At 39.2% G+C, this 15,459-nt stretch overlaps 1 protein-coding gene across 3 annotated transcripts in view; it reads right to left on the bottom strand.

Moving 5' to 3' along the window:
• MELK (maternal embryonic leucine zipper kinase) overlaps positions 1-15,459 on the bottom strand; it is a 214,689-nt gene that overhangs the window by 186,404 nt on the left and 12,826 nt on the right. For all 3 annotated transcript variants that reach the window (XR_008291115.1, XM_027039452.2, XM_015079477.3), the window contains exons 5-8: positions 13,026-13,169; positions 11,020-11,088; positions 9,150-9,242; positions 4,541-4,639 (exon numbers count right to left, since the gene is read on the bottom strand). Coding sequence is in view for 2 of the 3 variants with exons in the window: in XM_027039452.2 (XP_026895253.2) it covers positions 4,541-4,639; positions 9,150-9,242; positions 11,020-11,088; positions 13,026-13,169 (405 nt within the window). In the remaining variant the exon portion in view is untranslated. The remainder of the gene's footprint in view (positions 1-4,540; positions 4,640-9,149; positions 9,243-11,019; positions 11,089-13,025; positions 13,170-15,459) is intronic.

The following is a 15,459-nucleotide window of genomic DNA, read 5'->3' on the forward strand; positions in this document are numbered from 1 at the left end:
ATATATGGTAATTCTTCCTTGACTGAGAGTGACATCAGACAGAGAGTGGCTCCATCTTGCACCACTCTCCATATACTGCAAAGTACTGTGCTTTACCTGAGCCCAGTTAAATTAATTACAGATCATAGTACTTAATTTAAACTAAATCCTCACAAAATAGCCAAATGGCTTATAAAGATTCTTATAAAAAAAAAACAAAAACCCACAGATTAAAGACTAGGAATATAAGCACAAGTGAATATTACCAGAGTTTACACCTCAATGGTTAGTGTGAGCCCACCAGCCAAAACACAAAGTAAAAAAAAAAAAAAAGACCTAAACAAATCTAACAAGTTGTCTCAAACCCTGAAATTACCAAGACTATTTGAAATACAGACTTATGCACATTACTGTTAAAAATTAGCCTCAGTGACACCTGGGTGGCTCAGTTGATTAAGCATCCAACTCTTGATTTTGGCTCAGGTCATGACATCACAGTTGTGAGACTGAGCCCCATGTTGGGATCTGAGCTGACAGCACAGAGCCTACTTGGTATTCTCTCTCTCCCTCTCTCTCTGCCCCTCCCCCACTTGTGCATGCACTCACTCTTGCTCTCTCTCAAAATAAAGAAACTTAAAAAAAAAAAAGGTACACTTTATTGATGTGGATATAGAGAAACATACATTTTCATGCTATTGCTAAAACTGATAGAACTTCATCAGGAAGCAATTTAGAAATATCTATCAAAATTACTAATTCACATACCCTTTAACCCAGAAACTCTTCAGGGAATTTTCTTACAGATCTATTCACAATGTACAAAAAATGACTACTTGGAAATTACTTAAATGTCCATTAACCTAGGACTGGTTAAAACAATTAAGGTACATGTATATACCTCGATTCTATTCTGAGCTGTTCTGAAGGGGTATGATTTCCAAGACCCACTGGGAAGGGAGGAAAACAAGATGCAGAGCAGTGTTTGTTGTATGCTCCCATCTGTGGGAAAAAAACTGGAAAGGGAATAGCATAAAGAGATAAAATACATAATTCCTTATATGAATATAAGCAGAAAAAGTACATAAAATTCTGATACTCTGTCACAGGTAAATAACTTTATACCAATAACTTTGAGAAATTAGACAAATTGGGCACATTTTTTTGTGTCCAAAACTGAGCTCTTGATTGTACCTGCTCTACCAAGAGTCTTCCCCATCTCAGTTCATGGAAGCTCCAACTTTCTAATCGCTCAGGTTATTTCTCCCATCCTATCTATCAGCAAATCATGTTACCTATACCTTCAAAAGACTATGGACTAGTCTAAACATGTGTCATGACTGTGGTGGTGGTTAAATGAATCTAGATACATGTTAAAATTTGTAGACCTGTACACATACACAAAAAGTAAATTTGACTCTGTTAATTTAAAAATAATTTTGGGGGCACCTGGGTTGCTCAGTTGGTTGAGCGTCTGACTTCGGCTCAGGTCACGATCTCATAGTTTGTGGTTAGAGCCCCACATCGGGCTCTGGGCTGACAGCTCAGAGCCTGGAGCCTGCTTCTGATTCTGTGTCTCCCTCTCTCTCTGCCCCTCCCCTGCTCATGCTCTCACTCTCTCAAAAATAAATAAACATTAAAAATACATACATACATACATAAATACATAAATAAATAAATATAATTTTGGGGGGCTCCTGGGTGGCTTAGTTGGTTGGGCATCTGACTCTGGCTCAGGTCATGATCTCACGGTTTCATGGGTTTGAGCCCTGCGTCAGGCTCTGGGCTGACAGCTCAGAGCCTGGAGCCTGCTTCAGATTCTGTGTCTCCATCTTTCTCTGCCCCTCCCCTGCTTATGCTCTCTCTCAAAAATAAATAAATTAAAAAAAATACATTTACTTAGCACTACTCTAAATACTGTGCATGGCTTAACTCATTTAACCCTAACAACCCTATACCGTAAAAACTATCATTCTACCCATTTTATAGGGGAAGAAACTAAGGCTCAGAAAGGCAAAGTAACTTGCCAAATTCTGGCCACAGACAGAAAGCAGAGATCCTGGATTTTAGTAATACCAATGAGATTCTGATTTCATTGCTCTGAGGGCTGGACCCAATATATTTTAAAGCAGCCAAGTGAGGCTAATGTGCAGCCAGTGTTGTGAACCACCGTTCTACATCCAGTATCTAAGGCTTCCCCCACCCTGAGAGAAATTACATGGACAAAGCTAAGGCAGATGTTTTAGTCAAGATTTAAATATGAAACAAAAAGCAGAGGTGAGAAAACATGATTTATAAGATCCTTTCCAACAGTGCAATTCTATGATTATGTGTCCCCACACTTTCTAGAATTCTAAAAGGTGTAAGATTTCATGCTACACCACCTAACAGATCCAATTCCAGTTCATCTTTGGAGAAATTTGTCTGTCAGCTTATTTCTGACATGGAATGCCCAAAAAAAGAGTGTAGTAAAATATACTAGTAGCTTATAATACTAAAATTATTTTCAGAGCGAGAAACATAGCTCTGCTTTACAGAAAAGAGTAGCAAAAAGAGTGAATAATTGAAGAGGCCAACCTAATATTTTTCTAAAAAAGCGTAACTGGAAAATTGTTGCTGAGCTGCCCAAAGACCAGCCTCCTTCCCACTCTACTTCTGTTAAAGCAAGCTGAGGCTACGAAGCGATCCTAACGCTGCTCTCTCCCGTATCCTGCTGTTGACACAGTAGGGTGTGGCTCTGTGTAGTCAGAATTGCGGCCACAGTGAGCAAGTTCAGCCAAAGCAACAACTGCTACCCTGCGAAGCTTAGGGGAGGCTTCTTGAGAGGGGATGGGAGGAAATACAGGCTGTCTTGGCTACCCCAGCCAGCCCCAGGAAGCTGGCCTCCAGCCTCCTGCCTCATCCATCTCTTCTTCCCAAGAAGAAGCATATACACACAGTTCCCCAAAGCAGTGGTAACAGCTATGTCGACCTAACTTCCGTTTGACTCTGCAGAATTAGAACTCCTAGCCTTCGAGGAGTTGAAACTACTACAATTCGATTTCTAATTTTGGCATAGATTTTAAAGGTTTTTCTGGGAGAAGGGGATATAGGAAACAACTATTAAGTCAAGTAAATTTAAAAATTGAAGATTGAACTCAGTGCCTTTAAACTTGTTCTATAGGGCAAGCAATGAGCCAACTGGGATTACCACTTTCAATTCAGTGTACCGTGTCCCCAAAATGCGAGCTGATTTAGGTAGTCTCCCTACCTAAAGGGTGCTAGAGACCCAGTGGTCCAGCCACATAAAATATCCGACCATCTTCCCCCATGCTTCTCCTATCCTCTGTCTTTGCTCATACTGTCTACTCTACCAAACATGCTCTCTCCCACATCCCTTTCTGAAGCACTTCTACCCCTTATGAAAGCCTTGCTCAAACCTCACTTCCTCTAACATGTTCTCCCAAACCCCTCACCCATTCCTGTATTACATTCATTTATATCTCTGTAATAATACGGCATCCCTGACCCTTTGTCCTTTTTAGATAGCCTTGTATCTGTCTCCAACAAGAAATCAGGCCCTGGTGGACAACGATCAAGTTTCACAGATTCTTGTTCATGCCTTCCAGTATCTTATACAAAGAAAACCTTCAGGAAATATTTGTTCAACAGAACTGAATTCAAGTCACACACAGAGAAGTTGCCCTGTTGGTCTGATCCTGGTTTGCCAGGGATACAAAATGGTGTTCTTTCTTCCTCTTTACATATCTTGTGTTAGCTTGCTTTGAATGTTAAATCTTTAAAATGAATTTTACTGTTTCCTTGGTATATATGGTTTTGAGGGGTTTTTAAATTGAATTTAAGTCACAAACATAAAATTCACCCTTTAAAAGTGTACAATTCAGTGATTTTTAGTTTTTATATTCATAAAGTTGTGCAATCATTACCACCATATAATTCCAGGATGTTCTCATCACCCCCAAAATAAACCCTGTGTTCATTAAGGGTTACTCCCCACTGCCACTCCATCCCCAAGCCCCACAACCACAAATCTTTCTGTCTCTGATATATATGATTTTAACAAAGCCTACAGCACTCTTAACTATGGTTTTATTAAACCTTAAAGCCAAATGTTACCTTCAAAAAGAAGCAGTTTCTTATTTTATCAGAACCCAACAGAAAAATGTGATTTAACACAGTAACTTACTAAGGTATCATTTCAGGATACAAAGTAAAAACTGTTACCAGAAAAATCATCTTCCATGTTTGTGTTCCCATTTGTTTTTGTTCTGTTAAGCATTTTACTACAGAAGTATAATATACATACAGAACAGTATATGTATTGAGGGTCCACCATGGCAAGTTTTCAAAAATTGAATACACACACATAACCAACATCCAGATCAAGAAAGAACAGAATCCCCCTCCATACCCCTCTTCCAGTCACTCCCCTCCTCCAAAGTGTAACCACCATCTTGACTTCTAACAGCATACATTACTTCTGCCTGTTTTTGCCTTATAAATAGAAGCAAATAGTTAACAGAACTGTTACAGTGAAATTCTACGCATGCCTTGTAACACTCACCGTAATCTTCTTGTACAAAGCCATGACATTATCATCATCGAATGGTAGAAAGCCACACATAAGTACATATAAGAGTATGCCCATACTCCAAACATCTGCCTGAGTGGGAGAAAGAAATAATTTTTTAAAAATTGAGAACATATTACAGACATATTAAGCGACAGTACACTTAACAGAATCTTCACAGAGCTGAAAAATGGTGCAGAGATCATCCAATTCAACCTGCTCATTCTACAGACAAGGAACCTAAAGCCCAGAAAGGAAGGCTTGTTCAAAGTCACCCAGTCAATGGCAGGCTACCCAGGTAGGTCTCCCGACTTTTAGTTCAGTGCACTCTCTTCCAGTGTTGGACTGTAATGTTCAATAGAAAATAATTCCCAGTTGGCTGGGCTGGATTGGGTATGATAAGAAAGGAGATGAGGGGGCACCTGGGTGGCTCAGTTGGTTGAGCATCTGATTGGGCTCAGGTCATGAATCTGCAGTTCATGGGTTCAAGCCCCACGTCGGGCTCTGTGCTGACAGCTCAGAGCCTGGAGTCTGCTTCAGATTCTGTGTCTCTCTCTCTGTAACCTCCCCTGCTCACCCTCTGTCTCTCTCTCTCAAAAGTGAATAAATGTTAAAAAAAAAATTAAAAAAAAAAAAAAAAAGAAAGAAAGGAGATGAGGCCAGGTCTCTGATTCTGAAAGACAATTCTGTAGTGCTGTTGAGGGTTATATAAACATGCATGAGGATGTCAAAACAAGCCTTAAAATTTACTACTGATAATCTATAAATGTAACTAAGCTGTGCTGTAAATTCCTCTCTACGTAAAGAAAACTTAATAAAGTTCAACGATTGACTTCTCAAATATAGAAGCTAGAAATTAGCCTGCCAGCACAAACACCCCTACAAATCTCAAAATCCCAGAAAGGAGCTTAACCTTTGTATAAGATATCCATGTGTCCCGTGAGTCCTAAGCACGAACTACTAATTCAAGCGGTATTTGGCCTTAGTCAATAATGACACGGCTGCTGACTGAGGAGAAATCACAGCTCCCACTATCACTTGAGACTTAGGAAAATTTTAAGAGGTAAAAAGAGCAGCATTTTTTTTTTAAGGCAGGAGGGGTAGGCAGAGGAGAGAAACAAGAGTTAAAATAACTCAAGCGGCATCACATCTAAGTAATACCTATACTTAGTAACCCAAATCTAATGCCTGGTCCTGTCTACCGAGTCACATCAAATTATTAAGATGCCCCAAGTGAATGATCTACTTTCAGGCAAACACCTCGTTTTTTTCTTCCCAGTTGCAGGAGGTCAGAAATTAACTATTTACGACTCAGAGATGTCAAATAATTGATCTATAAATTCAGCCTGGATAGTATGGCACCCCTGACCAGGGTGTTCAATTCAAAGCAAAGAGGCTGCACAGGAAATACTGGGCTAGCATGGCCTCATCAAATGCCACAAGAAGAGGTCAACAGAGAGGTTATATCTGAGGTTAAACAAAAAGATAAGGAAAGGAGCACCTGGGTGGCTCTGCTGGCTAAGCATCCAACTCTTGGTTTCAGCTCAGGTCATGATCTCATGAGACCATGAGATCAAGTCAGTGTAGGGGGAGTCTGTGCTGACAGCATGGAGCCTGCTTGGGATTCTCTGTCTCTCTCTCTCTCTCTCTCTGCCCCTCCTTCTTTCTCTTTCTCTCTCTCAAAATAAATAAACCTTTAAAAAATTAAAATAAAAGCGGTTAAAAATGCTTTTAAAATTCTATTAAAAATTATTGGGGTGCCTGGCTGGCTCAGTTGGTAGAGCATGTGACTCTTGATCTCAGGGTCGTGGGTTTAAGCACCACATTGGGTGTGGAGCCTATTTAAAAAAATTACCATATAATTTAGAAGAGAGAGAGAAAGAGAATGTACAGGTATGCAGTAAAGCCTCCCTCAGTTCAAATCTTGACCTGTTGTTTACCAGGTCTGTGACCTTGCAAAGGCACTTAATTTCTGAGCCTCAGTTTCTTCAACTTCTTACCTTAATGAAATGAATGACAGTATTCACTCCAAAGGATTTTTGGATTTCATTTAAATGAAAATTATAAAAAGCATCTAGCATTGGGACGCCTGGATGGCTCCGCCAGTTAAGCATCTGACTCTTGATTTCGGCACAGGTCATGATCTCACAGTTTGTGGGTTCAAGCCCCATGTCAGCCTCTGCACTGACAGCACGGAACCTGCTTGAGACTCTCTCTCCCTCTCTCACTGCCCCTCCCCTGTGCACACGCACGTCCTCTCCCAAAATAAACAAATGTTTGAAAAAAAAAAAAAGGAAAACAATTCTGACACATGCTACAACATGTATGAGTCTTGAGGATACTGTGTGAAGTGAAATAAGCCAGTCACGAAAAGACAAATATTGTAGGACTCCACGATATAAGGTACCTAGAGTAGTCAAATTCATATAGACAGAACGTAGAAGGGTAGCTGCCAGTGGTGGGAGGAAGGAAGAATAGAATAATTATTTAATGGGTATAGAGTTGCATTTTGCAAAATGAAAAGAGCTCTGGAGATTGCTTGCACAATATAAAGGTGTCTATCACTATTTCTTTTTTTTTATTTATTTATTTTTGAGAAAGAGAGGGAGACAGAGCATCAGCAGGGGAGGGGCAGACAGAGAGAGGAAGACACAGAACCCGAAGCACATTCTGGGCTCTGAGCTGCCAGCACAAAGCCTGATGTGTCACTCAAACTCACCAACCATGAGATCATGACCTGAGCCGAAGTCAGGCACTTAACCGACTGAGCCACCCAGGTGCCCCTAAATGTGCCTAACACTATTGAACTGTACACTTAAAAATGGTTAAGATAGTTAAAATTAAGATGGTAAATTTTATGTAATATGTATTTATACCACAACTGAACAAGAAAAGGATCTAGCATGATTCCAGGACTATAATAAATGCTCAGTAAAAGTTTGTTCCTTTTCCTATGATGCACTGAGAAGGCCACAATATCACCTCTGTGGTATTTCTGCCAAAAAGGCATAAGCTAAATCTAATCATAAGCATCAGATAAATTCAAATTGAGATACTTTCTACAAAATAAGTGGATTCCTCATAAATGTCAAGGTCAAGTAAGATAAAGGATAAGGAACTCTTCCAGATTAAAGAAGACCAAAGGATGGGGTGCCTGGGTGGCTCAGGCAGCTAAGCGTCCAACTTGTCAGGTCGGACATGTCAGGTCATGATCTCATGGTTTGTGAGTTTGAGCCCCGTGTCAGGCTCTGTGCTGACAGCTCGGAGCCTGGAGCGTGCTTTGGATTTTGTGTCTCCCTTTCTCTCTGTTCCTCCCCTGCTCACACTCTGTCTCTCTCTCTTCTTCAAAAATAATAAACATTCAAAAAAAATTTTTTTTAATAAAATGAAAAAGCAGGCCAAAGGAGCAATACGTGATCCTGAACTGAATCCTGGACTGGAGGGAAAATATAGCTAAGGACACTAGTGGTACAATTAACAGCACGTGACTATGAATTATGAATTAAATAAGTTGTATCAATATTAAATCCCCGATTTTGATAACTATAGTGTAGGTATAAAAGAGAAAGCCCTTGCTTTTAGGAAATATATACATAGTATTTAATGATAAAGGGGAATAATGTCTAAAAATTATTCTTAATTGGTTAAGAATATGCATATATACAAACATAGAAGGAGAATGAAAAAGCAAACAGAATGAAAAAAAATGCCAACAACTGTGAATAGGACTAAATGTATACAGAAGTTCCTCATTCCATATTTGCAACTGTTCTGTAAGTTTGAGATTATATCCACATCAAAAATCACCAAAAGAAGTCAGTTCCCATCTTCTCTTGTTACAATTAAGTAAATGGGCATATGTCAAGGTTTCTCCAACATAACACTAGTTCCAAAAGATGCAGCACATAAAAAATGGACTCTGTAGGCAAGTAAAATCAAGGCCAGCTGCTATCTATGATGCTCCCCTCCCAGAGGATCACATTGGATGAGAACATATTAAAGATCTAGAGATGTCCTAAACTAAAAAAATTATTCAATCCAGCATTTCCTGAGCTTTTGATAACTCAACTTTGTCTTATAATACTAATATTAGCAGTATTCGTACTCCACAGAATGGAAAGGACTGACGGGCTCGCAGTAGCTAATGGTAAGTAAAACAGGCAGTGCCCAGGCCTTCTGAGCCTGGGCCTCCTGCAAAGGACTGCTGGCCTCAGATAACTATCTGGCTATGAACAAAGTCCAAGTTTTCTCAGAGCTAACCAGGAAGCATCTCTGAAAACTGAGGCTGCAACCCTGGCCTTGTGCTCTACCTGGCTGGGCTAACCAGTCTAAACTACGTATTGTTTTAACATGAAAGTAACCAAAACAAGGATACCAGAAATATACCTTTGCTTCATAAGTATAATATATATTATTATATTTATTGCAAGTTATTCATTTCATGTGTTACTTTAAGTCTTACTCTCTGAATAAACTGAACTCTTTGATTAACAAGATTATTTCTTACCTTATTGTAATATCCCCAGTGCACAATGTCTGACTCACTACAGGTCACCAATAAATGTATATTGATTACATATTGAATTAATCAATGAATAATTACCTCCGATCCCAGGTATGATTTGCCTTGTATTAATTCAGGTGCTGCATAAGCAAGACTCCCACAACATGTCTGAAGATGGTAATCCTTGTTACCCTGCCAACAAGAAAAAATGAAATACTCCTTAATTACGGCCCTGAAGAAATTGAAACCTTGATAAACATTCTTTTGGCACAAGCAGAGAGAAACTAGATGAAGAATTATCTCAAAGAATGAGAGACTCTGTGCAGCCAACCCCATACTATGCTATATGCATGCAAACACGTGTAGTTTACTCTTCTCCGGATTTCCAATACCACTACAACCTGACATGAACAAAATCTTCTTCCCCTTAGCTCAATCAAGTCAGGTTCATACTCTCCTAGACATCCATTCACAAAATAATCAGCTTAACAAACATCCAAGCACCCATGTCTGCCCACTCCAAAGTACTCCAAGAAAAAGGACTATTTCTTTCCTGGACTCTATCTCCAATATCAAATCTTTACAGATACAGAAAAGTTTCTCTTTCCTTAGAGGGAAGAGAGGAATCTGCTACATAGAACAGTGCCTTAGGAGTCTGTTTTCTAGACCCAGTCGTAACACAAATAAAAAACACCTGAACTTCCAGATCTGTGAAAATGAGAATCTGCTCGACATCCTCTGCTCTCGCACAGAAACATCAAGACATAATGAACATGATACGACTACCCAACATTTGTGTAGTCCTACAACTGGCAAATGACTTGTGAAACTGCGAAATTTCATTTACAACTGCAACAACGTGCCCAGAAGTGAACTTCTCAGCAGAAAGCAGAGGCAATCCTCTCCCAGCCAAGGCTGCTTTCTCAGATGGTGTCTGTGTGTGTCGAATCTGTGGCAGCCATAAATAAAAGCTAATGGAGTCTGTCACAAACCTTCTCCACTGCCTCCTGTGGAGAACATGACTTAAACCAGTTTATCTGCTCAAAGTATGTTTTATCTTTATACGACTGCCGATCAAAAAAATGCCATAGAGCATTTGGCTCCCAGACACAAGGCTCCACTGACAATCTCTGAAGAGCCAAGGGAAGGAGAGGAAAATCAGAAAGAATCAGACATTCAGCTGAAGGGGCAAAATCTGCTTCCCTTTGCATTTAGCTAATTCTGATTGGGGCAGGAAATAATCATGGGACTACAAAGGGCTAAGACAGGTCTGCAATTTCAACATTCCTAATGAGTGTAGACAGCTCATTTTAGAGACTGTGAGTACCATCATTAGAGAACTCAGGAGGAAGCCTCCAACAGGCAGTCACACAGGAGCTCTGCAGACAGCGCAGCTGGAAAGTTCAAAGTCACCTCAAAGAGAAGGTACGCTGGAGAACACCAGTACTTAACTGTGGGGTACAAATTAAGGAAATATATACCCATATACATTTAATAGTGCATATGGACTTTTTCCTTCTTCTTTTATAAGGAAAGAGGATTGCCTCTCAAAACGTAACCATTAGTTATAGAACCATTTGGATAACAAAGAATAGATTTGCACTAAATTCCCAAAACTCCTATCTAAATGAACAAAAGCTTCACCTAGTGGCAACATACTCAAACTGCAAACATAGAATCAATTTAGAATTCATGTTGTAATGACCTCATGTCACCTCAGCACTGCAAATTCTCTCACAGCACATCCATGGGGGCTTCAGCAGGGCCAACCCTGGACCTAGAGCAGTGGTTCTCAATCTTGGCTACCTATTCAAATCATCTAGAGAACTTCTAAAGGGGATGCAATTTAACATTCTTCTCAATGGTTGCAACCACGCTCAACAAAGGCTAAGTGGAAGCCACTGCAAGATAATACCCTAAAAAGGTACATTTACAAAGGAAATAAATACATTTTTATTTCTGTACTTACCTTGGGTTTTGCACAGAGACCAAAGTCAATCAGTTTTAATTTATGATATTCATCAAACAACAAATTTTCCTGGGGAAACAAAGATATTTTCATAACTGTATATTGACTTCCTTATATCACATCCTACCTCTAGCCATTTCTAAAAACAGTTTCTAAATGAACAAGATTTATTTTTTCCACATATAAGACATTTATTTCCGGAGTATTTCCCATAGTAAGTTTTTAAAAATAGAAAGTAAACTTGAGTATTCTGTGGGACTTTATTCAAGGAGTGACATCTTTTGGGGGGGGAAATACTTTATACAATATATATATATTCAGGACAAAAGCAAACATTATAAAAAGTACAAAAATAAAAAGATACAAACACAATGTATTTTGGTTGGAATTTCAGAGATTTTTTTTCCTCTCTTCCCCTTTACCTCAACAGTTATGAATACTTCTGAAGCAGCATATATTGCTGCACTTTTGATTTTTGCTTGTACAGTTAATGAACTTGAGAGTCTGGATGACTGGGGATCATCTATTTGGCCTTCCCATTCTATTGTTTCTTTTTTTTTTTTTTTTTTTTTTTTTTTAGAAAGCAGTTACTTTCTTTTTTTTTTTTAACGTTTATTTATTTTTGAGACAGAGAGAGACAGAGCATGAACAGGGGAGGAGCAGAGAGAGAGCGAGACACAGAATCCAAAACAGGCTCCAGGCTCTGAGCTGTCAGCACAGAGCCCAACGCGGGGCTCGAACTCACGGAACTCACGGACCGTGAGATCATGACCTGAACCGAAGTCGGACACTTAACCGACCAAGCCACCCAGGCGCCCCTATTGTTTCTTCTTTGATGAATAAAGGTGTTCCTGGAGTTTGGCCAATAAGGTTACAGACATCTTGAGCTTTGCACCACACGTTGGCAATAAGACAGGCCTGACATCTTAGATATTCAACAGAAGCTGGAGGATGATGCAAATGGAGCTGGCTGATGACAACAGAGCTATCTAGCTTTTCACTAACAAAGTTACAAATATTTTACACTTTTCCAAATTCAGTAAATGTAACGCAGACCTCTGCTTCCATAAAATAAGCACTTTCCACTCTTCTAAAGCCCTCTGTCACAGTTACATTCTCTGCCTGCAGGCCCTGCTGCTGGAGGCTCTGTGTGATGCAGTCCAGGCAGCAGCAAAACCAATAGATAAGATTTAAGATCGTTTATACCAAGCAGCCTGGGAACAACAGAATGAAAATCACTAAAAAAGAATGAAATGACAAGAAGTAAGGAAAGGGAAAGAGGAGGAATGGCGAGAACTATTCTGCTTCCCCTTGAGACACTTCAGCATAAACCATCCCCTCTGTGTTACCCTGAGATTCAACTACAAGCAAACACAACGTGTACCAAACCAAAAGAATGAGCTCAAATCAGAGGGCTGTGTATAAACAGAGGCAAAAGGAAAGTAACATTGCCATGTTTTGTCAACCAATTCTAGACTCCTGGCCCTAATACCAAGTAACATAAAACCCATGTTCACTACCATCCATATTAGTCAGAGCCTGCAGCCTTAAAAGTATTTGCATTTTTATTCTGTCCTTGAAAATTAGAGAATGTTCATTCCATTGAACTATTCCTTTCTGAGATGTAATGGAATTAAAATTAAAGGAAGATGAGGTCAGGAAAAGAGTATTAAAGGGAAAATACTCAATGACAATATTCTCAAAGAAAATACTCAAAACTCTTCTTTCCTAGAGATAAAATCCTGAAGTTTATATTCCCCAGTTGATTACAAAGACATTCATAATGTCACCCACAACTGACAAACATACAGAATATCAACAATTAGGTAGATCCAAAAAAGCCTACCGGCAGTCAAAAGAAAAGAAAGAAAAGTGATACATTATCAGTGGAACAAAAAAAGAAGCAAAGCCAAGATAGACCCTAAACAGAAAGAACCTGCAGAACACTAGTAAAAACTGGTAAATGATGTTGAACTCTCAGGTGAGCATCTGTGATAGTCACTTACCGGTTTGAGGTCTCTGTGAGCATAACCCTGGCTGTGCACATAAGCAACTGCAGATACTATCTGACGGAAGACAACTCGGGTCTCCTCCTCGGATAGGCGATCCTGGGAAATTATGTAGTCAAACAGCTCTCCTCCGGGGCAATACTTCAATAACAACAGAGGCATGCAGGTATGATTACTACTGACAAAAATCACTTCAGAGGAATTAAAACAAAAAATTATACTTAACTCAGAGATATCTTTAATTCAACTTACAGGCAAGGGAACCAAGTGAAGAATAGTCAAAAATACACTGTCACGATCAAACAGGTCAACAATTACTCCAGGACACAGAACAACAGCTCTTGGTCTCAAGCAGTTTTATGACCAGTAAGTAGAAGTAGAACCAACTAACACTGTGATTTTTTTTTTAATGTTTATTTTATTTTTGAAAGAGAGACAGCACGTGCACATGCAGGCAGGGGAGGGGCAGAGAGAAGAAGACAGAGGATCCCAAGCGGGCTCTGCACTGGCAGCGCAGAGCCCAAAATGGGGCTCAAACTCATGAACTGTGAGATCATGACCTGAACTAAAGTCAGATGCTTAACAGACTGAGATACCCAGGCACCCCCTGACGCTGTGATTTTTAAGTTCACTCAGGGTTTTATATTTTTATAGCAAAGTATTAAAACCCATTCTCATCTTAATGCACTCATATTTAGTGTAGTTCCCTAAAACAAAAACAATTTTTAAAAAGCACAATTTTTTAAAGATTTTTTTAAAGATTTTATTTTTAAGTAATCTCTATACCCAATGTAGGCCTCAAACTCACAACCCAAGGTTAAGAGTCACATGCTCTACCACCTGAGCCAGCCAGGTGCACCCCAGAAGCAATTATTGCTTTCCATCCTGAAGACCAGAGATTTAGTCTGTACCAGAAGGAGCCCAGTTCTACAGAGGTTCATAAGAAGCTACAGGAGAAGAGGTACCAGAATATAAAGTTCTAAGCTTTCCATCCCTTCTCCAGAGCAACTCTACCTTTCTGTAAACTGGGGTTTCCCTTCAAGATTTCATTTCACCTTAGCAGTACCAATTAAAATCACAGATATCTATAGCTTTTGACCTCATAGTTCCACATTTAGAAAATGTTCCTACAGATATACTCTAACATCAAAAGCAATACTCTTTGGGAGTGCCTGGGTGGCTAAGTCGGTTGAGCGTCAGACTCTTGATTTCAACTCTGGTCATGATCCCAGGGTCATGGGATCAAGTCCTGTGTCAAGCTCCATGCTGAGTGTGGAGCCTGCCTGGGATTCTCTCTTTCTCTCTTTCTCTCTCTCTCTCTCCCCCATACCCCTCTCCTCTGCTCCCGCCCTCTAAAAACAAAATAAATCTTTAAAAAAGGATACACTTTCAAGATTATCCACTGCAGCAGTATTGTTTTGTAACAGAGCCTGGAAACAACCCAAATATGTTCACACTATTTAAATTCCATTATAAAATGGAATTCTATGCAGCCATAAGAAAAAGGAAGCTCTTTACAAACTGATATGAAACAATCTCCAGTATTAAGTGAAAAAGCAAGATATAAAAGAGTATACATTGATACAGTGACTTGCAAAAAGCATTATGCTGAACAAAAGAAACCAAACACAAAAGAGTACAGACTGTATGATTCTATTTATATCAAGTTCTACAACAGGTAACACTAACCTATGGTGACCAAAATCAAATCATTGGTCACTGAGAAGTACAGTGGGCAGGTAGGGTTATAGGGATTAACTTCAAAGGGTCAGGAGAAAACTTTCGGGCATAATGGATACGTTTTATCCCTAGGCTGGGGTGGGAAGTACATAGATGTCTACCTTTTTCAAACTGTATACCTAATGTGTGCATTTTAGCATATAAAAATTATACCTCAATTTTTTAAATGCTATCCAATAAGATTTATATAAACAGCCTACTTTATATACACAAAGAAAGAAATGCAAAATGAAGTGAAACAAAAACATTAAAAACCTCTACAAATATACACAGATGGTCTCCAAGCTAAAATGTTAAGTGCATTAAAAAAAAAAAAAAAGGTACAGAATATTATAGTAGGCAACCACTTGTGTGACAGAAACTAATAAGCCACCTATGTGTGTATATATATTTATATATATATGAAAACACACAGATGTATGTATTCACACACACCTAAAATACATGTAGGGATTTGTATGTAAGTACAGTTGACCTTTGAACAACACAGGGGTTGGCGGTGCTGACCATTCTCACAGTCAAAAATCTGCATGTAACTTTTTTTTTAATTTTAATTCCAGTATAGTTAACATATATGTTACATTAGTTTCAGATGTAGGATATAGTGATTCAACAATTCCAAACATTACTCAGTACTCATCAGGATAGAGTACTCTTAATCTCTTTCACCTGTTTCACCCCCCCCCCCCCA

Source organism: Acinonyx jubatus, chromosome D4 (assembly GCF_027475565.1).
Source record: "Acinonyx jubatus isolate Ajub_Pintada_27869175 chromosome D4, VMU_Ajub_asm_v1.0, whole genome shotgun sequence".
NCBI lineage: Eukaryota > Metazoa > Chordata > Mammalia > Carnivora > Felidae > Acinonyx > Acinonyx jubatus.